Source organism: Stylophora pistillata, unplaced genomic scaffold (assembly GCF_964205215.1).
Source record: "Stylophora pistillata unplaced genomic scaffold, jaStyPist1.2 SCAFFOLD_1190, whole genome shotgun sequence".
NCBI classification, from domain to species: domain Eukaryota; kingdom Metazoa; phylum Cnidaria; class Anthozoa; order Scleractinia; family Pocilloporidae; genus Stylophora; species Stylophora pistillata.
In genome coordinates, this window is record NW_028290841.1 from 7,404 (window position 1) to 33,194 (window position 25,791).

Sequence of the window (25,791 nt, forward strand, 5' to 3'; positions counted from 1 at the left end):
CTGTGACAGGCGCGCGCTGCACTGTCTATACTATTGAGGGAACAGTTTTTGGAAGCCCCAGCTCTCTCGCGGCGCCTGCATTAAGCTCTCAAAAATTCAACTTTTTGTCCAATCGTCAAACCCCAGGGGACGACACAGCCCCACTTTAAAAAGTCCATGATCTCACCTAATCGGCCTCTATTCCTTCCAAACGCTGCCGACTGAACACCGCAAAAGACAACTCAAGGGTTAAAACAATCTCTTCTCCCATCCTAAGAGAGAAAAACCAGCGGGGAAAAAAAGATGGCCTCTCTCGTAGACCTGTGCTATGCTTCCGACGACGACGAATCACAGATCCTAGACTTTCACGATCAAACCACGCAACATCCTCCGACTTCGACTTCGACTTCGAATTTATCGCCTGTAAGCCACGAGGCACAGGCAACGCAGCAAAAATCACCACAACCAGATTGCCTTGGCCAATTGGACAGCCCGCACCATTTGACTCCTACACCTACCCGGAAAAAACTCACCTACGCCCTAAGTCCGCGAGATATCCCACCCGATGTGGACGTCTTTCTGGATGCTGTTTCCAATTACTTCACTAGAGCGGTGAACCTTGAACGACAAAGTGCAGCCGTCGCGCAGTCCACTTTCCTCAAAGCGCGTGAGCGCATGATGTGTAAGTCACTACATGAACACTTATTATTCGCAGTCAATTACCTTGCTAGCTTATTCGCATTCAAATATCTCGCTCGCTCGCAAGCAAGTAAGCAACACACACGTGCGTCACACCTGACCTGATTTTCTGTTTTTCTGTTTCATCTCAAGGCTACCTTGGATTTTTGAAGAGATATCTCGGAATGGACCTAGCACCAGATGTTTTTCTCCGCCTAAGTCTCATGGAACAATATTTCAACTTTCTCAGGGTGAGTGCAGATTTGAATTTTGGCAATTGTTTCTTGTCGCCTTTAGGAAATAACTTTGCCGACAAAAACTGCAAAACTGTCTCAAGCCATCTGATAGGACGGCAACAAAGGTAAAAGAAAAGGAAAAATCACAAATTGTGCCATATTTTCAGGCTTAAATTGTGCAGCAAGATACAACCGTTGTGCCCCATAAATCATTCGAGTTTTTCAGGCTTCATTGCTTTTGTTTGACCAGCTTTCAAAAGACGTTCTTGTCTTGCAAGTTTGCAGCTTGTTCAACGTCAGCAATATTTTTAACTCGGCCAATGCCCTACTGGTCTCCCCGCAGCCGTCACGTTTCGCGCGGCGAGGCACGTGCTTGCTTGAGACAAAAAGGACACCTTGACAAATATGACATGACGCCCTTAGACCGCTGACCATAATGCTTGTCTCTTGAATCAAAATGGCTGCCGGAACTACTTCGCCGGTCAGCTCAGCTCTGCCAATTTCTCTCACTTGTTTTTTGGTTGTACGTGACCTTCAATAACCTGGATTTACTCAAATGTTGTTGCTAGGACGAGAGGCAATGCAGTTCGGCGACAATTTCAAACCACGTGAGCTCACTGCTTTATGCGGTGAAGTTTCTGCATAAGGAACACGGTCCTGGTTTCAAGGATGTACAAATGATTCGTCAGTTGAGAGCACAGGCAACGATATTTCAAAAGCAAGGCGACAGAGAACGGCCTTCGTCGCGAGAAGAGTTCGAAGCCCTAAATCGCTGGCTACCCTGGTGAGTTCTCTTTTGTTCTTTTGAGCCAGTACCTGTAAACTGGCAAATTAATAATTTTAGCAATGATACTGGTATACTGTAGGGACCAATGGATTTGTTATTGTCCATTTGAGATATGTATCAATCAACTTGAACTGAAGTAACAGGGGAATCAGGAAAATTGCCCTTCAGAAAAGCAGTTGGAGAGCAGTTCCCACATGGAATGTCTTTGTCAGTGTTTTCTAGCTACATTCCCACAGAGAAAGTATTAAAGATGTTAGCATTAGCACAGGGATTGTCAACAGTTTTACCACTTTCAAGAATACTGGGAAATGTAATCAGCTTTTACTTTACCAATGTTGATGATTGATATCTAATTCCAGACCATGTTTTTCTCATATTCATCTTATTACACAAAAAGTCATTTTTAAAATCATCGGATTTGCTAGCTATAATTTTTTTCTTTGACAACACTATTCCTGAAGTTCTTACGAAGATACATCAGATTAGGATTTGAATGTGGACACCTATGGATCTGGGAATAGAGCTTATCTCTGTATTGTATTTTGGCAAGAATGCATTTAGTGATACCGGGCTTGGTAGACCACTTGATTTTGCGTTTGGAGAGCTTTCGACACGGTGCATGATAATTTACAAGTTGAGATATCTGATCATAGCAAAATATTGAATCTAGTGTTGGCATCTATAACGATCACTTGAGATGTTATTCCAGATCTAGACGTGAAAATTAAGTCATTGATAAATTTCTCTTCACCGAGTTTGGAAAAGTCATTTTTATAATAGTTTAAAACTTTATATAGTCTACATGTGAGCAGGCTAACAATTGTGCATGACATTGCAATATTTTTTGTTAGAATTTTAGAATTACATCTTCAGAAACTATTTCCTATGATAACCAAATTATCATACACACAGGATTTGCATCATAAATTTCCTTTAGAATGATCACACCTAACTTTCAAAATTCTAGAGAATTTCCTGCTATTGCTCGATTCCTTATAAAAGAAGTACAGTTAGTTAGTTTAACTCAGTAGTTCAGAGTGTCCAGACCAGCACTTACTAGCTCAGAACCTCTTGGTCACAGAAAAAGTAACTCCAGTACATGTAACCTCAAGGTAGTGACCTATTCTACTGAGGATTTGGTATGTCACATTTGACCTATTATTGCATGTCTTACAGTTTGAGTTCAAGAATAATATGCTTCATGTGTACTTATCTCAATCCAATTGTTTAGTCTTTGCTTGAGTCCTTATATTAGTTGATTCATGTTCAAAATGTGTCAAGATTGCATTCAGCTTTCAGAACCTTGCATTTATCTGTATACTTGACTTAAAGTTCATTGGTGAAATCAGATATCTCACTACAGTCTTCATTCTTTAGTCCATCAGTAATGACAGATGTTGTCCTGTCACTGAATGAGATTCTACCAGTCTTCCTAGTTTTAAGTCCAAGGAAAATATGAAATTGTGATTGAAATAATTCAGTCTGAGATTGTGTACGATCAGGAATTGAGGAAGATGATTAGAGACTAGATTACCACTGATGGCATTCATAGCATGACTATTTGCAAATATATTATCAATGAAGGTTGCTGATCTTTAAGTAATACGTGTTGATTGTGAGATGCAAGGTACAAGAGAAAAGGAGTTTAGCATTAGCAAGAAATCATTGGACTCAGGATGACTTTCACAATTGAATAAGTTTATATGAAAATCACCCATAATGAAGAGGGACTTATTTACCCTAGTTAGCCGAGATAAAGTTGACTCGAGATGTTCTCTGAACCTTAGGGGTAGAGGAATGGTGTCTATAGGTACAAGGACGAAAAACATTTTTGACTTTTCTATCAATTATGTGGACTTTCTTTGTCGATTCTAAGTCAGCCTCGTCGTTCAATCTTTTAGGGACGAGGTTGTGGCTGCCGTCTCACTCCAACGCGAACGCTTTCAATTGAGCTGGGAGGTCAACATGAAAGCCAGGGAAAGCTGCAACTTGGTCCTTTTAAGCCTGTATGTTTTCATTCCACCATCCCGGGGTCTTGAGATGCGAACTCTTCGAATTGTCACAGAGCCAGACAGCTTGGAGGCACGACAGCGGAAGGAACAAAATCTGCTGGTGATGAGGGAAGATTCGATTGTGCTCCACTTTAATGATTACAAAACCAAAAGCTCCTGTGGACGGGATGAGCTAACTCTGCAGGTGAGATAAGGACTCAGTTTTTAAGAAAGCCCGAAACGCTCTTGTGGCGCTGATGAAAAGAACATTTGTACCAGTTGCAAAGTCTTTGCAAACAATGTGCTTTCCAAACATATAGTTTTTATGCCAGCTCAAGGGAAAAAAGAAATGGACAGCATGTGTTGTTAACATTTGCCAAGTTGCAGCCGGCAAGGGAATTGGGTAGCTAGTTATTTATTTATTTTCTTACGATTATGAAGGATCATTGTAGATTTTGCCGATTTCACATGAACAAAGACACCATACTCATTACTGTGCGAAGAATTTTCCCATCGCTTTCTAAAAAAGGGGAAGTCAACTGAAAAAGGATCTGTCCTTCTTTTTTTAGCCTGGCCACGAGCTGTACAAAGTTCTTGCAAATTACATCAAGGAGTTTCGTCCACGCCTTACAAAGGAGGAAAGTGGGAACTTTTTGCTTTTGGTAAGTAGATTCAACTTATCCCCCGAAACTGGACAATATTCATGAGAACCCTTCAACTCATCACCTTCAACTGGAAAATAGCATGCCACCCTAACCCTAAGCCTCACCCTAGCCTAAAACTTGCCTATTTGTACCGAAAGTCTGCCCAGGGGATAAGTCATGACGTCCTGACAGCGTGACATTAATGACGTCACAACGACTTCAAATGTCACCCAACACGCGTCACAGACATACACGCGTATAGAGAAAAGACCAAAGAAACAAAAACAACAGAACAAAAACACAAAAAAAGCACAATAGTGACTTCGATGGCCGTATTTCCTCAAGTGTGACGTCATTGACGTTACTCTGACGTCATACGTCACGAAATACGCGTGACTGCACCACACGCGTGAAAGAAAAAGATCACAATTTTGAGTGAAATGTGCGCATCTCGTCATGTATGACGTCATGCACCTCATCATGGCATGAAGTGGATGACATCACGCCTCGCCTGGGTTGCGTAATGGCGCCACAAGTGCAATATCAATTGAGAAAACTGCTAGAGGTCTAAGTCCACCAAAGTGCTCTTTTTTTAAGTTTCTCAAGCCCCATTTTCCCAAAGCACATTAATGTAGACATGCTTAGAAAGGTCTCTGCAAGAGGAACACTTTGATATGTATAAAACTCCTTAACTCCTTAATGGGCATGCTCAGCGGAAGAGGTCGAAAACGAGGGGAGGTCCACCAAAGTGGTTTTCCTTAAGTTTGTCAAGCTTCATCTCACCAAACCACACTAAAGTAGTCATGGTTGGGAAGATCTCTGCCAGAGGAACACTTTAATATGTATAAAACTCAATAGGTTAAGAAACCCCTTAAGATACAGCAGTTAGTTAGGGTTGCAATCTAGGGCTAGGGTTAGGCTAGGGGTTAGGGTTGCAATCTAGGGCTAGGGTTGCAATCTAGGGTTAGGGTTGCAATCTAGGGCTAGGGTTGCAATCTAGGGTTAGGGTTAGGCTAGGGGTTAGGGTTAGCACCTTCACGTCTAAGGGAATCACCCTAGAATTAACTCAGTCCTGCCCAAATCTGGCATGTAGATTGTAAAGTGCATGATCTCTTATGGGGAAAAGTATCAGCTCAATCCGTCGCGAAGCATGCATTTTTGAACGAAGCAAAAAGGTCCGGTATAGGTATAACACCCACACAAGACTTGAACTTGTAACTTCACCTTGATACTAGGGCTTGATCTCAAACCTGCTAAAAGCTTTATTCCTGAGAGTTGAGCTCTGAAATTTTCACAGGATTCTTATGGCGTTCTCTCCATCTAGAGGAGCAAGTTTGATGTCAATCCGTGTCATACTTTTCATTTTAGGTGCAATTTGTCATCAGATGTCCATCCGCCACAAAGAGTTAGTGCTAGGCTTACCAGGTTTCTAAGGTCTTGCCACGCATCATTTCATCGAATCACAGCATGTGATACACTGTTAGGAAGGTCTCGTCGAGAAGAACATCTTCACGTGTTTCAATCTACTGAGCCTAATAATGCGCATGCGTTGGAGAAGGTAAAAAGTCGAAAAAAAGGGGCATTTTGACAGTTCCGTTTGAAAGGCTACGAAAACCATGAAAACCTGCCGAAACTGACAGAAGAGGACATTGAAATGATTGTTCATTCTATTGACAGTCGTGTGGTTTAATGGGTGTAGAAAATGATCCATTGGAGAATTTTCTACGAATTTTCTTGTTTGACGGGGTGAAATAAGTACGCTTTGCAGACCTATCTTTCTTAGCTTTCAAAATTCGTAGAAAAATCAATTCTCATCCGTTTCTCGTTAAACTTACATCGATGCAATTAGCTTTGAAAGTACTTTCCACTAGAATTATAAAAAGAGATGAAAGTTGGCGTCTCCACACTCTGTCAAAGTTGAAACTTTTTCTCACTTTTACCCCGACCTATTAAAAATGGAAAAATTGCTCTGCTCACAGTATTTTCAACGTCAGTGGTCATTAAACAGCAGGAAAAAGAGAAAAAGGAGGAAAAAGGAAGAGAACAAAAGAAAAAAGAAACAGACAGAAAAGGGCAACTCCGGTATCGAACCCCGGACCGTCAGATTCTCGGTAATCTGCCCGCGGCGGTCATGGAGGGTCAAGAGTTCAATACCGGCCGGTGCGCGACTAAACTCTTTTTTGCTTTTTTTGCTTTTTTCCTCCTTTTTCTTCTTTTACCCCTCCTATTTTCATGCACTTTAGCTGCCGAGCATGGTTTTTCTCTTTATTTTTGAAAATAACCATCTTACCGATTTTCACTTGTACATGTACAAGTAAACAAACAAAATGGCGGACTGCACAATGCGATCGTAGTTTTGCTTTTATCGCCTAAGCCAAGGCCTAAGCCAGCCCACGGACACCCGAAATCAGCTTGCCTCTCCACGCTCTATGTATTGGCCCAGTTTTTTTGCAAAGAAAACGCTTCCTTTGCCAAACAAACGCAAAACCCAACCGGACCACGTGGTGGCAGCCATTCGCAAGTTGCCATCCTGGTTTTCTGCTTTTAGGCCTGAGCAGAAGCCCAAGGCAGCCCACGGACACCCGAAGTCAGCTTAAGAGTCCATTCTGTACCTAGCGGCCCATTCTATTTGCACTTTCAAGCCGTTCCTTTGGCCAACAGACGCACAACATGCTGCCAGCTCATTTGCATAATGCCAAAATCATTTGGCGAGGAGAGGTAGCCCTTCTTGCAAGCTATAACAACTACTAAGTCCCCGAAGCAACTCGCAAATCCCAAGCCCAGCTACACGCCCGACTCGCATTCCACCCACAAAGCCCAAATCTCAACGCATTTTATTTTTTTATTACATTTCAACACCACATAACAGCAGAGTTGCTTCAAGAGTCTTAGCGGCTGTTCGCTCGGGTTCTAATCCACTAGACTGAAACTTGGCCCCTGGCCGAGATACCCCTTCCATTCTTTGAAGAGCTCCTAAGGGCTTTACGGAACCTAGAGGCTTCATGATGCCTCCTCGGTCTCACCAAGCCAACCCAGCGGGAACCCAAGCCAAGTGAACCCAAGCCTCAACCGCTCCTTACCCAGCCCAGGCCCAGGCCCCCCTCTTCAAAATTCTCACCAAGGCCAGCTGAAAAATGCCCACCAGGGCAAATGAACATTTCTGCCGAGGGCAACTGAACACTGCCGAGGGCAAATCAACAACACTGTTCCTTCTATCCTTTTTCCTGCTGTAAAAGACCTTTTGCTGTTGATTTTCTCTAACGCTCGCCTCCGTTCATTAGTTATGACTTCATTCCTATGGAGACTTTGCACCTTGACAGCTTTGCAAGGCCTACACTACTTGCATGGTAGGCTATTGCCTTTTATTTCAATTAACCCTTACCTGACGCTTAAGACTGCTCTTAAAGCAAGATATAGAGTTAGGGTTAGTTAGAAAAACAGCTAGGGTAACCTAAAACCGATAAGACCCGCTTAAATCTTTTAAATTGCTCACTCTTCAGACAGGGATTCTAAGGGTGAATCTTTCAAATTGCTAACCCCTCAAAGGGTGATTTTTCCAAATCTCTCACCCTTCTAAGGGTGAATCTCTCAAATTGCTAACCCTTCAAAGGGTGAATTTTTCAAATCTCTCACCCTTCTAAGGGTGAATCTCCCTAACCCTTTACCCTTCTAATGGTGAATCTCTTAAAAACCCTAACCCTAACACCTAGCTAGCCCTCACCCCTAACATAAACCCTAACCCTAAGCCTCACCCTAGCCTAAAACTTGCCTATTTGTACCGAAAGTCTGCCCAGGGGATAAGTCATGACGTCCTGACAGCGTGACATTAATGACGTCACAACGACTTCAAATGTCACCCAACACGCGTCACAGACATACACGCGTATAGAGAAAAGACCAAAGAAACAAAAACAACAGAACAAAAACACAAAAAAAGCACAATAGTGACTTCGATGGCCGTATTTCCTCAAGTGTGACGTCATTGACGTTACTCTGACGTCATACGTCACGAAATACGCGTGACTGCACCACACGCGTGAAAGAAAAAGATCACAATTTTGAGTGAAATGTGCGCATCTCGTCATGTATGACGTCATGCACCTCATCATGGCATGAAGTGGATGACATCACGCCTCGCCTGGGTTGCGTAATGGCGCCACAAGTGCAATATCAATTGAGAAAACTGCTAGAGGTCTAAGTCCACCAAAGTGCTCTTTTTTTAAGTTTCTCAAGCCCCATTTTCCCAAAGCACATTAATGTAGACATGCTTAGAAAGGTCTCTGCAAGAGGAACACTTTGATATGTATAAAACTCCTTAACTCCTTAATGGGCATGCTCAGCGGAAGAGGTCGAAAACGAGGGGAGGTCCACCAAAGTGGTTTTCCTTAAGTTTGTCAAGCTTCATCTCACCAAACCACACTAAAGTAGTCATGGTTGGGAAGATCTCTGCCAGAGGAACACTTTAATATGTATAAAACTCAATAGGTTAAGAAACCCCTTAAGATACAGCAGTTAGTTAGGGTTGCAATCTAGGGCTAGGGTTAGGCTAGGGGTTAGGGTTGCAATCTAGGGCTAGGGTTGCAATCTAGGGTTAGGGTTGCAATCTAGGGCTAGGGTTGCAATCTAGGGTTAGGGTTAGGCTAGGGGTTAGGGTTAGCACCTTCACGTCTAAGGGAATCACCCTAGAATTAACTCAGTCCTGCCCAAATCTGGCATGTAGATTGTAAAGTGCATGATCTCTTATGGGGAAAAGTATCAGCTCAATCCGTCGCGAAGCATGCATTTTTGAACGAAGCAAAAAGGTCCGGTATAGGTATAACACCCACACAAGACTTGAACTTGTAACTTCACCTTGATACTAGGGCTTGATCTCAAACCTGCTAAAAGCTTTATTCCTGAGAGTTGAGCTCTGAAATTTTCACAGGATTCTTATGGCGTTCTCTCCATCTAGAGGAGCAAGTTTGATGTCAATCCGTGTCATACTTTTCATTTTAGGTGCAATTTGTCATCAGATGTCCATCCGCCACAAAGAGTTAGTGCTAGGCTTACCAGGTTTCTAAGGTCTTGCCACGCATCATTTCATCGAATCACAGCATGTGATACACTGTTAGGAAGGTCTCGTCGAGAAGAACATCTTCACGTGTTTCAATCTACTGAGCCTAATAATGCGCATGCGTTGGAGAAGGTAAAAAGTCGAAAAAAAGGGGCATTTTGACAGTTCCGTTTGAAAGGCTACGAAAACCATGAAAACCTGCCGAAACTGACAGAAGAGGACATTGAAATGATTGTTCATTCTATTGACAGTCGTGTGGTTTAATGGGTGTAGAAAATGATCCATTGGAGAATTTTCTACGAATTTTCTTGTTTGACGGGGTGAAATAAGTACGCTTTGCAGACCTATCTTTCTTAGCTTTCAAAATTCGTAGAAAAATCAATTCTCATCCGTTTCTCGTTAAACTTACATCGATGCAATTAGCTTTGAAAGTACTTTCCACTAGAATTATAAAAAGAGATGAAAGTTGGCGTCTCCACACTCTGTCAAAGTTGAAACTTTTTCTCACTTTTACCCCGACCTATTAAAAATGGAAAAATTGCTCTGCTCACAGTATTTTCAACGTCAGTGGTCATTAAACAGCAGGAAAAAGAGAAAAAGGAGGAAAAAGGAAGAGAACAAAAGAAAAAAGAAACAGACAGAAAAGGGCAACTCCGGTATCGAACCCCGGACCGTCAGATTCTCGGTAATCTGCCCGCGGCGGTCATGGAGGGTCAAGAGTTCAATACCGGCCGGTGCGCGACTAAACTCTTTTTTGCTTTTTTTGCTTTTTTCCTCCTTTTTCTTCTTTTACCCCTCCTATTTTCATGCACTTTAGCTGCCGAGCATGGTTTTTCTCTTTATTTTTGAAAATAACCATCTTACCGATTTTCACTTGTACATGTACAAGTAAACAAACAAAATGGCGGACTGCACAATGCGATCGTAGTTTTGCTTTTATCGCCTAAGCCAAGGCCTAAGCCAGCCCACGGACACCCGAAATCAGCTTGCCTCTCCACGCTCTATGTATTGGCCCAGTTTTTTTGCAAAGAAAACGCTTCCTTTGCCAAACAAACGCAAAACCCAACCGGACCACGTGGTGGCAGCCATTCGCAAGTTGCCATCCTGGTTTTCTGCTTTTAGGCCTGAGCAGAAGCCCAAGGCAGCCCACGGACACCCGAAGTCAGCTTAAGAGTCCATTCTGTACCTAGCGGCCCATTCTATTTGCACTTTCAAGCCGTTCCTTTGGCCAACAGACGCACAACATGCTGCCAGCTCATTTGCATAATGCCAAAATCATTTGGCGAGGAGAGGTAGCCCTTCTTGCAAGCTATAACAACTACTAAGTCCCCGAAGCAACTCGCAAATCCCAAGCCCAGCTACACGCCCGACTCGCATTCCACCCACAAAGCCCAAATCTCAACGCATTTTATTTTTTTATTACATTTCAACACCACATAACAGCAGAGTTGCTTCAAGAGTCTTAGCGGCTGTTCGCTCGGGTTCTAATCCACTAGACTGAAACTTGGCCCCTGGCCGAGATACCCCTTCCATTCTTTGAAGAGCTCCTAAGGGCTTTACGGAACCTAGAGGCTTCATGATGCCTCCTCGGTCTCACCAAGCCAACCCAGCGGGAACCCAAGCCAAGTGAACCCAAGCCTCAACCGCTCCTTACCCAGCCCAGGCCCAGGCCCCCCTCTTCAAAATTCTCACCAAGGCCAGCTGAAAAATGCCCACCAGGGCAAATGAACATTTCTGCCGAGGGCAACTGAACACTGCCGAGGGCAAATCAACAACACTGTTCCTTCTATCCTTTTTCCTGCTGTAAAAGACCTTTTGCTGTTGATTTTCTCTAACGCTCGCCTCCGTTCATTAGTTATGACTTCATTCCTATGGAGACTTTGCACCTTGACAGCTTTGCAAGGCCTACACTACTTGCATGGTAGGCTATTGCCTTTTATTTCAATTAACCCTTACCTGACGCTTAAGACTGCTCTTAAAGCAAGATATAGAGTTAGGGTTAGTTAGAAAAACAGCTAGGGTAACCTAAAACCGATAAGACCCGCTTAAATCTTTTAAATTGCTCACTCTTCAGACAGGGATTCTAAGGGTGAATCTTTCAAATTGCTAACCCCTCAAAGGGTGATTTTTCCAAATCTCTCACCCTTCTAAGGGTGAATCTCTCAAATTGCTAACCCTTCAAAGGGTGAATTTTTCAAATCTCTCACCCTTCTAAGGGTGAATCTCCCTAACCCTTTACCCTTCTAATGGTGAATCTCTTAAAAACCCTAACCCTAACACCTAGCTAGCCCTCACCCCTAACATAAACCCTAACCCTAAGCCTCACCCTAGCCTAAAACTTGCCTATTTGTACCGAAAGTCTGCCCAGGGGATAAGTCATGACGTCCTGACAGCGTGACATTAATGACGTCACAACGACTTCAAATGTCACCCAACACGCGTCACAGACATACACGCGTATAGAGAAAAGACCAAAGAAACAAAAACAACAGAACAAAAACACAAAAAAAGCACAATAGTGACTTCGATGGCCGTATTTCCTCAAGTGTGACGTCATTGACGTTACTCTGACGTCATACGTCACGAAATACGCGTGACTGCACCACACGCGTGAAAGAAAAAGATCACAATTTTGAGTGAAATGTGCGCATCTCGTCATGTATGACGTCATGCACCTCATCATGGCATGAAGTGGATGACATCACGCCTCGCCTGGGTTGCGTAATGGCGCCACAAGTGCAATATCAATTGAGAAAACTGCTAGAGGTCTAAGTCCACCAAAGTGCTCTTTTTTTAAGTTTCTCAAGCCCCATTTTCCCAAAGCACATTAATGTAGACATGCTTAGAAAGGTCTCTGCAAGAGGAACACTTTGATATGTATAAAACTCCTTAACTCCTTAATGGGCATGCTCAGCGGAAGAGGTCGAAAACGAGGGGAGGTCCACCAAAGTGGTTTTCCTTAAGTTTGTCAAGCTTCATCTCACCAAACCACACTAAAGTAGTCATGGTTGGGAAGATCTCTGCCAGAGGAACACTTTAATATGTATAAAACTCAATAGGTTAAGAAACCCCTTAAGATACAGCAGTTAGTTAGGGTTGCAATCTAGGGCTAGGGTTAGGCTAGGGGTTAGGGTTGCAATCTAGGGCTAGGGTTGCAATCTAGGGTTAGGGTTGCAATCTAGGGCTAGGGTTGCAATCTAGGGTTAGGGTTAGGCTAGGGGTTAGGGTTAGCACCTTCACGTCTAAGGGAATCACCCTAGAATTAACTCAGTCCTGCCCAAATCTGGCATGTAGATTGTAAAGTGCATGATCTCTTATGGGGAAAAGTATCAGCTCAATCCGTCGCGAAGCATGCATTTTTGAACGAAGCAAAAAGGTCCGGTATAGGTATAACACCCACACAAGACTTGAACTTGTAACTTCACCTTGATACTAGGGCTTGATCTCAAACCTGCTAAAAGCTTTATTCCTGAGAGTTGAGCTCTGAAATTTTCACAGGATTCTTATGGCGTTCTCTCCATCTAGAGGAGCAAGTTTGATGTCAATCCGTGTCATACTTTTCATTTTAGGTGCAATTTGTCATCAGATGTCCATCCGCCACAAAGAGTTAGTGCTAGGCTTACCAGGTTTCTAAGGTCTTGCCACGCATCATTTCATCGAATCACAGCATGTGATACACTGTTAGGAAGGTCTCGTCGAGAAGAACATCTTCACGTGTTTCAATCTACTGAGCCTAATAATGCGCATGCGTTGGAGAAGGTAAAAAGTCGAAAAAAAGGGGCATTTTGACAGTTCCGTTTGAAAGGCTACGAAAACCATGAAAACCTGCCGAAACTGACAGAAGAGGACATTGAAATGATTGTTCATTCTATTGACAGTCGTGTGGTTTAATGGGTGTAGAAAATGATCCATTGGAGAATTTTCTACGAATTTTCTTGTTTGACGGGGTGAAATAAGTACGCTTTGCAGACCTATCTTTCTTAGCTTTCAAAATTCGTAGAAAAATCAATTCTCATCCGTTTCTCGTTAAACTTACATCGATGCAATTAGCTTTGAAAGTACTTTCCACTAGAATTATAAAAAGAGATGAAAGTTGGCGTCTCCACACTCTGTCAAAGTTGAAACTTTTTCTCACTTTTACCCCGACCTATTAAAAATGGAAAAATTGCTCTGCTCACAGTATTTTCAACGTCAGTGGTCATTAAACAGCAGGAAAAAGAGAAAAAGGAGGAAAAAGGAAGAGAACAAAAGAAAAAAGAAACAGACAGAAAAGGGCAACTCCGGTATCGAACCCCGGACCGTCAGATTCTCGGTAATCTGCCCGCGGCGGTCATGGAGGGTCAAGAGTTCAATACCGGCCGGTGCGCGACTAAACTCTTTTTTGCTTTTTTTGCTTTTTTCCTCCTTTTTCTTCTTTTACCCCTCCTATTTTCATGCACTTTAGCTGCCGAGCATGGTTTTTCTCTTTATTTTTGAAAATAACCATCTTACCGATTTTCACTTGTACATGTACAAGTAAACAAACAAAATGGCGGACTGCACAATGCGATCGTAGTTTTGCTTTTATCGCCTAAGCCAAGGCCTAAGCCAGCCCACGGACACCCGAAATCAGCTTGCCTCTCCACGCTCTATGTATTGGCCCAGTTTTTTTGCAAAGAAAACGCTTCCTTTGCCAAACAAACGCAAAACCCAACCGGACCACGTGGTGGCAGCCATTCGCAAGTTGCCATCCTGGTTTTCTGCTTTTAGGCCTGAGCAGAAGCCCAAGGCAGCCCACGGACACCCGAAGTCAGCTTAAGAGTCCATTCTGTACCTAGCGGCCCATTCTATTTGCACTTTCAAGCCGTTCCTTTGGCCAACAGACGCACAACATGCTGCCAGCTCATTTGCATAATGCCAAAATCATTTGGCGAGGAGAGGTAGCCCTTCTTGCAAGCTATAACAACTACTAAGTCCCCGAAGCAACTCGCAAATCCCAAGCCCAGCTACACGCCCGACTCGCATTCCACCCACAAAGCCCAAATCTCAACGCATTTTATTTTTTTATTACATTTCAACACCACATAACAGCAGAGTTGCTTCAAGAGTCTTAGCGGCTGTTCGCTCGGGTTCTAATCCACTAGACTGAAACTTGGCCCCTGGCCGAGATACCCCTTCCATTCTTTGAAGAGCTCCTAAGGGCTTTACGGAACCTAGAGGCTTCATGATGCCTCCTCGGTCTCACCAAGCCAACCCAGCGGGAACCCAAGCCAAGTGAACCCAAGCCTCAACCGCTCCTTACCCAGCCCAGGCCCAGGCCCCCCTCTTCAAAATTCTCACCAAGGCCAGCTGAAAAATGCCCACCAGGGCAAATGAACATTTCTGCCGAGGGCAACTGAACACTGCCGAGGGCAAATCAACAACACTGTTCCTTCTATCCTTTTTCCTGCTGTAAAAGACCTTTTGCTGTTGATTTTCTCTAACGCTCGCCTCCGTTCATTAGTTATGACTTCATTCCTATGGAGACTTTGCACCTTGACAGCTTTGCAAGGCCTACACTACTTGCATGGTAGGCTATTGCCTTTTATTTCAATTAACCCTTACCTGACGCTTAAGACTGCTCTTAAAGCAAGATATAGAGTTAGGGTTAGTTAGAAAAACAGCTAGGGTAACCTAAAACCGATAAGACCCGCTTAAATCTTTTAAATTGCTCACTCTTCAGACAGGGATTCTAAGGGTGAATCTTTCAAATTGCTAACCCCTCAAAGGGTGATTTTTCCAAATCTCTCACCCTTCTAAGGGTGAATCTCTCAAATTGCTAACCCTTCAAAGGGTGAATTTTTCAAATCTCTCACCCTTCTAAGGGTGAATCTCCCTAACCCTTTACCCTTCTAATGGTGAATCTCTTAAAAACCCTAACCCTAACACCTAGCTAGCCCTCACCCCTAACATAAACCCTAACCCTAAGCCTCACCCTAGCCTAAAACTTGCCTATTTGTACCGAAAGTCTGCCCAGGGGATAAGTCATGACGTCCTGACAGCGTGACATTAATGACGTCACAACGACTTCAAATGTCACCCAACACGCGTCACAGACATACACGCGTATAGAGAAAAGACCAAAGAAACAAAAACAACAGAACAAAAACACAAAAAAAGCACAATAGTGACTTCGATGGCCGTATTTCCTCAAGTGTGACGTCATTGACGTTACTCTGACGTCATACGTCACGAAATACGCGTGACTGCACCACACGCGTGAAAGAAAAAGATCACAATTTTGAGTGAAATGTGCGCATCTCGTCATGTATGACGTCATGCACCTCATCATGGCATGAAGTGGATGACATCACGCCTCGCCTGGGTTGCGTAATGGCGCCACAAGTGCAATATCAATTGAGAAAACTGCTAGAGGTCTAAGTCCACCAAAGTGCTCTTTTTTTAAGTTTCTCAAGCCCCATTTTCCCAAAGCACATTAATGTAGACATGCTTAGAAAGGTCTCTGCAAGAGGAACACTTTGATATGTATAAAACTCCTTAACTCCTTAATGGGCATGCTCAGCGGAAGAGGTCGAAAACGAGGGGAGGTCCACCAAAGTGGTTTTCCTTAAGTTTGTCAAGCTTCATCTCACCAAACCACACTAAAGTAGTCATGGTTGGGAAGATCTCTGCCAGAGGAACACTTTAATATGTATAAAACTCAATAGGTTAAGAAACCCCTTAAGATACAGCAGTTAGTTAGGGTTGCAATCTAGGGCTAGGGTTAGGCTAGGGGTTAGGGTTGCAATCTAGGGCTAGGGTTGCAATCTAGGGTTAGGGTTGCAATCTAGGGCTAGGGTTGCAATCTAGGGTTAGGGTTAGGCTAGGGGTTAGGGTTAGCACCTTCACGTCTAAGGGAATCACCCTAGAATTAACTCAGTCCTGCCCAAATCTGGCATGTAGATTGTAAAGTGCATGATCTCTTATGGGGAAAAGTATCAGCTCAATCCGTCGCGAAGCATGCATTTTTGAACGAAGCAAAAAGGTCCGGTATAGGTATAACACCCACACAAGACTTGAACTTGTAACTTCACCTTGATACTAGGGCTTGATCTCAAACCTGCTAAAAGCTTTATTCCTGAGAGTTGAGCTCTGAAATTTTCACAGGATTCTTATGGCGTTCTCTCCATCTAGAGGAGCAAGTTTGATGTCAATCCGTGTCATACTTTTCATTTTAGGTGCAATTTGTCATCAGATGTCCATCCGCCACAAAGAGTTAGTGCTAGGCTTACCAGGTTTCTAAGGTCTTGCCACGCATCATTTCATCGAATCACAGCATGTGATACACTGTTAGGAAGGTCTCGTCGAGAAGAACATCTTCACGTGTTTCAATCTACTGAGCCTAATAATGCGCATGCGTTGGAGAAGGTAAAAAGTCGAAAAAAAGGGGCATTTTGACAGTTCCGTTTGAAAGGCTACGAAAACCATGAAAACCTGCCGAAACTGACAGAAGAGGACATTGAAATGATTGTTCATTCTATTGACAGTCGTGTGGTTTAATGGGTGTAGAAAATGATCCATTGGAGAATTTTCTACGAATTTTCTTGTTTGACGGGGTGAAATAAGTACGCTTTGCAGACCTATCTTTCTTAGCTTTCAAAATTCGTAGAAAAATCAATTCTCATCCGTTTCTCGTTAAACTTACATCGATGCAATTAGCTTTGAAAGTACTTTCCACTAGAATTATAAAAAGAGATGAAAGTTGGCGTCTCCACACTCTGTCAAAGTTGAAACTTTTTCTCACTTTTACCCCGACCTATTAAAAATGGAAAAATTGCTCTGCTCACAGTATTTTCAACGTCAGTGGTCATTAAACAGCAGGAAAAAGAGAAAAAGGAGGAAAAAGGAAGAGAACAAAAGAAAAAAGAAACAGACAGAAAAGGGCAACTCCGGTATCGAACCCCGGACCGTCAGATTCTCGGTAATCTGCCCGCGGCGGTCATGGAGGGTCAAGAGTTCAATACCGGCCGGTGCGCGACTAAACTCTTTTTTGCTTTTTTTGCTTTTTTCCTCCTTTTTCTTCTTTTACCCCTCCTATTTTCATGCACTTTAGCTGCCGAGCATGGTTTTTCTCTTTATTTTTGAAAATAACCATCTTACCGATTTTCACTTGTACATGTACAAGTAAACAAACAAAATGGCGGACTGCACAATGCGATCGTAGTTTTGCTTTTATCGCCTAAGCCAAGCCTAAGCCAGCCCACGGACACCCGAAATCAGCTTGCCTCTCCACGCTCTATGTATTGGCCCAGTTTTTTTGCAAAGAAAACGCTTCCTTTGCCAAACAAACGCAAACCCAACCGGACCACGTGGTGGCAGCCATTCGCAAGTTGCCATCCTGGTTTTCTGCTTTTAGGCCTGAGCAGAAGCCCAAGGCAGCCCACGGACACCCGAAGTCAGCTTAAGAGTCCATTCTGTACCTAGCGGCCCATTCTATTTGCACTTTCAAGCCGTTCTTTGGCCAACAGACGCACAACATGCTGCCAGCTCATTTGCATAATGCCAAAATCATTTGGCGAGGAGAGGTAGCCCTTTCTTGCAAGCTATAACAACTACTAAGTCCCCGAAGCAACTCGCAAATCCCAAGCCCAGCTACACGCCCGACTCGCATTCCACCCACAAAGCCCAAATCTCAACGCATTTATTTTTTTATTACATTTCAACACCACATAACAGCAGAGTTGCTTCAAGAGTCTTAGCGGCTGTTCGCTCGGGTTCTAATCCACTAGACTGAAACTTGGCCCCTGGCCGAGATACCCCTTCCATTCTTTGAAGAGCTCCTAAGGGCTTTACGGAACCTAGAGGCTTCATGATGCCTCCTCGGTCTCACCAAGCCAACCCAGCGGGAACCCAAGCCAAGTGAACCAAGCCTCAACCGCTCCTTACCCAGCCCAGGCCCAGGCCCCCCTCTTCAAAATTCTCACCAAGGCAGCTGAAAAATGCCCACCAGGGCAAATGAACATTTCTGCCGAGGGCAACTGAACACTGCCGAGGGCAAATCACAACACTGTTCCTTCTATCCTTTTTCCTGCTGTAAAAGACCTTTTGCTGTTGATTTTCTCTAACGCTCGCCTCCGTTCATTAGTTATGACTTCATTCCTATGGAGACTTTGCACCTTGACAGCTTTGCAAGGCCTACACTACTTGCATGGTAGGCTATTGCCTTTTATTTCAATTAACCCTTTACCTGACGCTTAAGACTGCTCTTAAAGCAAGATATAGAGTTAGGGTTAGTTAGAAAAACAGCTAGGGTAACCTAAAACCGATAAGACCCGCTTAAATCTTTTAAATTGCTCACTCTTCAGACAGGGATTCTAAGGGTGAATCTTTCAAATTGCTAACCCCTCAAAGGGTGATTTTTCCAAATCTCTCACCCTTCTAAGGGTGAATCTCTCAAATTGCTAACCCTTCAAAGGGTGAATTTTTCAAATCTCTCACCCTTCTAAGGGTGAATCTCCCTAACCCTTTACCCTTCTAATGGTGAATCTCTTAAAAACCCTAACCCTAACACCTAGCTAGCCCTCACCCCTAACATAAACCTAACCCTAAGCCTCACCCTAGCCTAAAACTTGCCTATTTGTACCGAAAGTCTGCCCAGGGGATAAGTCATGACGTCCTGACAGCGTGACATTAATGACGTCACAACGACTTCAAAGGTCACCCAACACGCGTCACAGACATACACGCGTATAGAGAAAAGACCAAAGAAACAAAAACAACAGAACAAAAACACAAAAAAAGCACAATAGTGACTTCGATGGCCGTATTTCCTCAAGTGTGACGTCATTGACGTTACTCTGACGTCATACGTCACGAAATACGCGTGACTGCACCACACGCGTGAAAGAAAAAAGATCACAATTTTGAGTGAAATGTGCGCATCTCGTCATGTATGACGTCATGCACCTCATCATGGCATGAAGTGGATGACATCACGCCTCGCCTGGGTTGCGTAATGGCGCCACAAGTGCAATATCAATTGAGAAAACTGCTAGAGGTCTAAGTCCCACCAAAGTGCTCTTTTTTTAAGTTTCTCAAGCCCCATTTTCCCAAAGCACATTAATGTAGACATGCTTAGAAAGGTCTCTGCAAGAGGAACACTTTGATATGTATAAAACTCCTTAACTCCTTAATGGGCATGCTCAGCGGAAGAGGTCGAAAACGAGGGGAGGTCCACCAAAGTGGTTTTCCTTAAGTTTGTCAAGCTTCATCTCACCAAACCACACTAAAGTAGTCATGGTTGGGAAGATCTCTGCCAGAGGAACACTTTAATATGTATAAAACTCAATAGGTTAAGAAACCCCTTAAGATACAGCAGTTAGTTAGGGTTGCAATCTAGGGCTAGGGTTAGGCTAGGGGTTAGGGTTGCAATCTAGGGCTAGGGTTGCAATCTAGGGTTAGGGTTGCAATCTAGGGCTAGGGTTGCAATCTAGGGTTAGGGTTAGGCTAGGGGTTAGGGTTAGCACCTTCACGTCTAAGGGAATCACCCTAGATTAACTCAGTCCTGCCCAAATCTGGCATGTAGATTGTAAAGTGCATGATCTCTTATGGGGAAAAGTAACAGCTCAATCCGTGGCGAGCATGCATTTTTGAACGAAGCAAAAAGGTCCGGTATAGGTATAACACCCACACAAGACTTGAACTTGTAACTTCACCTTGATACTAGGGCTTGATCTCAAACCTGCTAAAAGCTTTATTCCTGAGAGTTGAGCTCTGAAATTTTCACAGGGATTCTTATGGCGTTCTCTCCATCTAGAGGAGCAAGTTTGATGTCAATCCGTGTCATACTTTTCATTTTAGGTGCAATTTGTCATCAGATGTCCATCCGCCACAAAGAGTTAGTGCTAGGCTTACCAGGTTTCTAAGGTCTTGCCACGCATCATTTCATCGAATCACAGCATGTGATACACTGTTAGGAAGGTCTCGTCGAGAAGAACATCTTCACGTGTTTCAATCTACTGAGCCTAATAATGCGCATGCGTTGGAGAAGGTAAAAAGTCGAAAAAAAGGGGCATTTTGACAGTTCCGTTTGAAAGGCTACGAAAACCATGAAAACCTGGCCGAAACTGACAGAAGAGGACATTGAAATGATTGTTCATTCTATTGACAGTCGTGTGGTTTAATGGGTGTAGAAAATGATCCATTGGAGAATTTTCTACGAATTTTCTTGTTTGACGGGGTGAAATAAGTACGCTTTGCAGACCTATCTTTCTTAGCTTTCAAAATTCGTAGAAAAATCAATTCTCATCCGTTTCTCGTTAAACTTACATCGATGCAATTAGCTTTGAAAGTACTTTCCACTAGAATTATAAAAAGAGATGAAAGTTGGCGTCTCCACACTCTGTCAAAGTTGAAACTTTTTCTCACTTTTACCCCGACCTATTAAAAATGGAAAAATTGCTCTGCTCACAGTATTTTCAACGTCAGTGGTCATTAAACAGCAGGAAAAAGAGAAAAAGGAGGAAAAAGGAAGAGAACAAAAGAAAAAAGAAACAGACAGAAAAGGGCAACTCCGGTATCGAACCCCGGACCGTCAGATTCTCGGTAATCTGCCCGCGGCGGTCATGGAGGGTCAAGAGTTCAATACCGGCCGGTGCGCGACTAAACTCTTTTTTGCTTTTTTTGCTTTTTTCCTCCTTTTTCTTCTTTTACCCCTCCTATTTTCATGCACTTTAGCTGCCGAGCATGGTTTTTCTCTTTATTTTTGAAAATAACCATCTTACCGATTTTCACTTGTACATGTACAAGTAAACAAACAAAATGGCGGACTGCACAATGCGATCGTAGTTTTGCTTTTATCGCCTAAGCCAAGGCCTAAAGCCAGCCCACGGACACCCCGAAATCAGCTTGCCTCTCCACGCTCTATGTATTGGCCCAGTTTTTTTGCAAAGAAAACGCTTCCTTTGCCAAACAAACGCAAAACCCAACCGGACCACGTGGTGGCAGCCATTCGCAAGTTGCCATCCTGGTTTTCTGCTTTTAGGCCTGAGCAGAAGCCCAAGGCAGCCCACGGACACCCGAAGTCAGCTTAAGAGTCCATTCTGTACCTAGCGGCCCATTCTATTTGCACTTTCAAGCCGTTCCTTTGGCCAACAGACGCACAACATGCTGCCAGCTCATTTGCATAATGCCAAATCATTTGGCGAGGAGAGGTAGCCCTTCTTGCAAGCTATAACAACTACTAAGTCCCCGAAGCAACTCGCAAATCCCAAGCCCAGCTACACGCCCGACTCGCATTCCACCCACAAAGCCCAAATCTCAACGCATTTTATTTTTTTATTACATTTCAACACACATAACAGCAGAGTTGCTTCAAGAGTCTTAGCGGCTGTTCGCTCGGGTTCTAATCCACTAGACTGAAACTTGGCCCCTGGCCGAGATACCCTTCCATTCTTTGAAGAGCTCCTAAGGGCTTTACGGAACCTAGAGGCTTCATGATGCCTCCTCGGTCTCACCAAGCCAACCCAGCGGGAACCCAAGCCAAGTGAACCCAAGCCTCACCGCTCCTTACCCAGCCCAGGCCCAGGCCCCCCTCTTCAAAATTCTCACCAAGGCCAGCTGAAAAATGCCCACCAGGGCAAATGAACATTTCTGCCGAGGGCAACTGAACACTGCCGAGGGCAAATCAACAACACTGTTCCTTCTATCCTTTTTCCTGCTGTAAAAGACCTTTTGCTGTTGATTTTCTCTAACGCTCGCCTCCGTTCATTAGTTATGACTTCATTCCTATGGAGACTTTGCACCTTGACAGCTTTGCAAGGCCTACACTACTTGCATGGTAGGCTATTGCCTTTTATTTCATTAACCCTTACCTGACGCTTAAGACTGCTCTTAAAGCAAGATATAGAGTTAGGGTTAGTTAGAAAAACAGCTAGGGTAACCTAAAACCGATAAGACCCGCTTAAATCTTTTAAATTGCTCACTCTTCAGACAGGGATTCTAAGGGTGAATCTTTCAAATTGCTAACCCTCAAAGGGTGATTTTTCCCAAATCTCTCACCCTTCTAAGGGTGAATCTCTCAAATTGCTAACCCTTCAAAGGGTGAATTTTTCAAATCTCTCACCCTTCTAAGGGTGAATCTCCCTAACCCTTTACCCTTCTAATGGTGAATCTCTTAAAACCCTAACCCTAACACCTAGCTAGCCCTCACCCCTAACATAAACCCTAACCCTAAGCCTCACCCTAGCCTAAAACTTGCCTATTTGTACCGAAAGTCTGCCCAGGGGATAAGTCATGACGTCCTGACAGCGTGACATTAATGACGTCACAACGACTTCAAATGTCACCCAACACGCGTCACAGACATACACGCGTATAGAGAAAAGACCAAAGAAACAAAAACAACAGAACAAAAACACAAAAAAAGCACAATAGTGACTTCGATGGCCGTATTTCCTCAAGTGTGACGTCATTGACGTTACTCTGACGTCATACGTCACGAAATACGCGTGACTGCACCACACGCGTGAAAGAAAAAGATCACAATTTTGAGTGAAATGTGCGCATCTCGTCATGTATGACGTCATGCACCTCATCATGGCATGAAGTGGATGACATCACGCCTCGCCTGGGTTGCGTAATGGCGCCACAAGTGCAATATCAATTGAGAAAACTGCTAGAGGTCTAAGTCCACCAAAGTGCTCTTTTTTTAAGTTTCTCAAGCCCCATTTTCCCAAAGCACATTAATGTAGACATGCTTAGAAAGGTCTCTGCAAGAGGAACACTTTGATATGTATAAAACTCCTTAACTCCTTAATGGGCATGCTCAGCGGAAGAGGTCGAAAACGAGGGGAGGTCCACCAAAGTGGTTTTCCTTAAGTTTGTCAAGCTTCATCTCACCAAACCACACTAAAGTAGTCATGGTTGGGAAGATCTCTGCCAGAGGAACACTTTAATATGTATAAAACTCAATAGGTTAAGAAACCCCTTAAGATACAGCAGTTAGTTATGGTTGCAATCTAGGGCTAGGGTTAGGCTAGGGGTTAGGGTTGCAATCTAGGGCTAGGGTTGCAATCTAGGGTTAGGGTTGCAATCTAGGGCTAGGGTTGCAATCTAGGGTTAGGGTTAGGCTAGGGGTTAGGGTTAGCACCTTCACGTCTAAGGGAATCACCCTAGAATTAACTCAGTCCTGCCCAAATCTGGCATGTAGATTGTAAAGTGCATGATCTCTTATGGGGAAAAGTATCAGCTCAATCCGTCGCGAAGCATGCATTTTTGAACGAAGCAAAAAGGTCCGGTATAGGTATAACACCCACACAAGACTTGAACTTGTAACTTCACCTTGATACTAGGGCTTGATCTCAAACCTGCTAAAAGCTTTATTCCTGAGAGTTGAGCTCTGAAATTTTCACAGGATTCTTATGGCGTTCTCTCCATCTAGAGGAGCAAGTTTGATGTCAATCCGTGTCATACTTTTCATTTTAGGTGCAATTTGTCATCAGATGTCCATCCGCCACAAAGAGTTAGTGCTAGGCTTACCAGGTTTCTAAGGTCTTGCCACGCATCATTTCATCGAATCACAGCATGTGATACACTGTTAGGAAGGTCTCGTCGAGAAGAACATCTTCACGTGTTTCAATCTACTGAGCCTAATAATGCGCATGCGTTGGAGAAGGTAAAAAGTCGAAAAAAAGGGGCATTTTGACAGTTCCGTTTGAAAGGCTACGAAAACCATGAAAACCTGCCGAAACTGACAGAAGAGGACATTGAAATGATTGTTCATTCTATTGACAGTCGTGTGGTTTAATGGGTGTAGAAAATGATCCATTGGAGAATTTTCTACGAATTTTCTTGTTTGACGGGGTGAAATAAGTACGCTTTGCAGACCTATCTTTCTTAGCTTTCAAAATTCGTAGAAAAATCAATTCTCATCCGTTTCTCGTTAAACTTACATCGATGCAATTAGCTTTGAAAGTACTTTCCACTAGAATTATAAAAAGAGATGAAAGTTGGCGTCTCCACACTCTGTCAAAGTTGAAACTTTTTCTCACTTTTACCCCGACCTATTAAAAATGGAAAAATTGCTCTGCTCACAGTATTTTCAACGTCAGTGGTCATTAAACAGCAGGAAAAAGAGAAAAAGGAGGAAAAAGGAAGAGAACAAAAGAAAAAAGAAACAGACAGAAAAGGGCAACTCCGGTATCGAACCCCGGACCGTCAGATTCTCGGTAATCTGCCCGCGGCGGTCATGGAGGGTCAAGAGTTCAATACCGGCCGGTGCGCGACTAAACTCTTTTTTGCTTTTTTTGCTTTTTTCCTCCTTTTTCTTCTTTTACCCCTCCTATTTTCATGCACTTTAGCTGCCGAGCATGGTTTTTCTCTTTATTTTTGAAAATAACCATCTTACCGATTTTCACTTGTACATGTACAAGTAAACAAACAAAATGGCGGACTGCACAATGCGATCGTAGTTTTGCTTTTATCGCCTAAGCCAAGGCCTAAGCCAGCCCACGGACACCCGAAATCAGCTTGCCTCTCCACGCTCTATGTATTGGCCCAGTTTTTTTGCAAAGAAAACGCTTCCTTTGCCAAACAAACGCAAAACCCAACCGGACCACGTGGTGGCAGCCATTCGCAAGTTGCCATCCTGGTTTTCTGCTTTTAGGCCTGAGCAGAAGCCCAAGGCAGCCCACGGACACCCGAAGTCAGCTTAAGAGTCCATTCTGTACCTAGCGGCCCATTCTATTTGCACTTTCAAGCCGTTCCTTTGGCCAACAGACGCACAACATGCTGCCAGCTCATTTGCATAATGCCAAAATCATTTGGCGAGGAGAGGTAGCCCTTCTTGCAAGCTATAACAACTACTAAGTCCCCGAAGCAACTCGCAAATCCCAAGCCCAGCTACACGCCCGACTCGCATTCCACCCACAAAGCCCAAATCTCAACGCATTTTATTTTTTTATTACATTTCAACACCACATAACAGCAGAGTTGCTTCAAGAGTCTTAGCGGCTGTTCGCTCGGGTTCTAATCCACTAGACTGAAACTTGGCCCCTGGCCGAGATACCCCTTCCATTCTTTGAAGAGCTCCTAAGGGCTTTACGGAACCTAGAGGCTTCATGATGCCTCCTCGGTCTCACCAAGCCAACCCAGCGGGAACCCAAGCCAAGTGAACCCAAGCCTCAACCGCTCCTTACCCAGCCCAGGCCCAGGCCCCCCTCTTCAAAATTCTCACCAAGGCCAGCTGAAAAATGCCCACCAGGGCAAATGAACATTTCTGCCGAGGGCAACTGAACACTGCCGAGGGCAAATCAACAACACTGTTCCTTCTATCCTTTTTCCTGCTGTAAAAGACCTTTTGCTGTTGATTTTCTCTAACGCTCGCCTCCGTTCATTAGTTATGACTTCATTCCTATGGAGACTTTGCACCTTGACAGCTTTGCAAGGCCTACACTACTTGCATGGT

At 43.8% G+C, this 25,791-nt stretch overlaps 1 protein-coding gene across 2 annotated transcripts; it reads left to right on the top strand.

Annotated features, from left to right (window-relative positions):
• The first annotated feature begins 789 nt into the window (after positions 1–789).
• On the top strand, positions 790–4,406 carry LOC148715813 (uncharacterized). 2 transcript variants are annotated; one of them, XM_088746480.1, is made up of 4 exons: positions 790–908; positions 1,463–1,677; positions 3,582–3,876; positions 4,241–4,406. In XM_088746480.1, exons 1-4 carry the CDS (start codon positions 843–845, stop codon positions 4,376–4,378), a joined length of 714 nt encoding a protein of 237 aa, XP_088602606.1. In that variant the 5' UTR covers positions 790–842; the 3' UTR covers positions 4,379–4,406. The 2 variants fall into 2 exon arrangements, with proteins under 2 accessions (XP_088602606.1, XP_088602607.1); XM_088746481.1 differs by lacking the exon at positions 790–908 and adding an exon at positions 1,336–1,374 and having other exon boundaries at positions 4,241–4,404.
• Positions 4,407–25,791: the final 21,385 nt, after the last annotated feature.

Bases quoted from the DNA above. Each gene is read 5' to 3' on its own strand.
- LOC148715813 (XM_088746480.1), top strand. From the start codon at position 843: ATGGACCTAGCACCAGATGTTTTTCTCCGCCTAAGTCTCATGGAACAA. The intron at 1,678-3,581 runs GTGAGTTCTCTT...TCAATCTTTTAG, and splicing joins CTAAATCGCTGGCTACCCTG to GGACGAGGTTGTGGCTGCCG. The intron at 3,877-4,240 runs GTGAGATAAGGA...TTCTTTTTTTAG, and splicing joins GGGATGAGCTAACTCTGCAG to CCTGGCCACGAGCTGTACAA.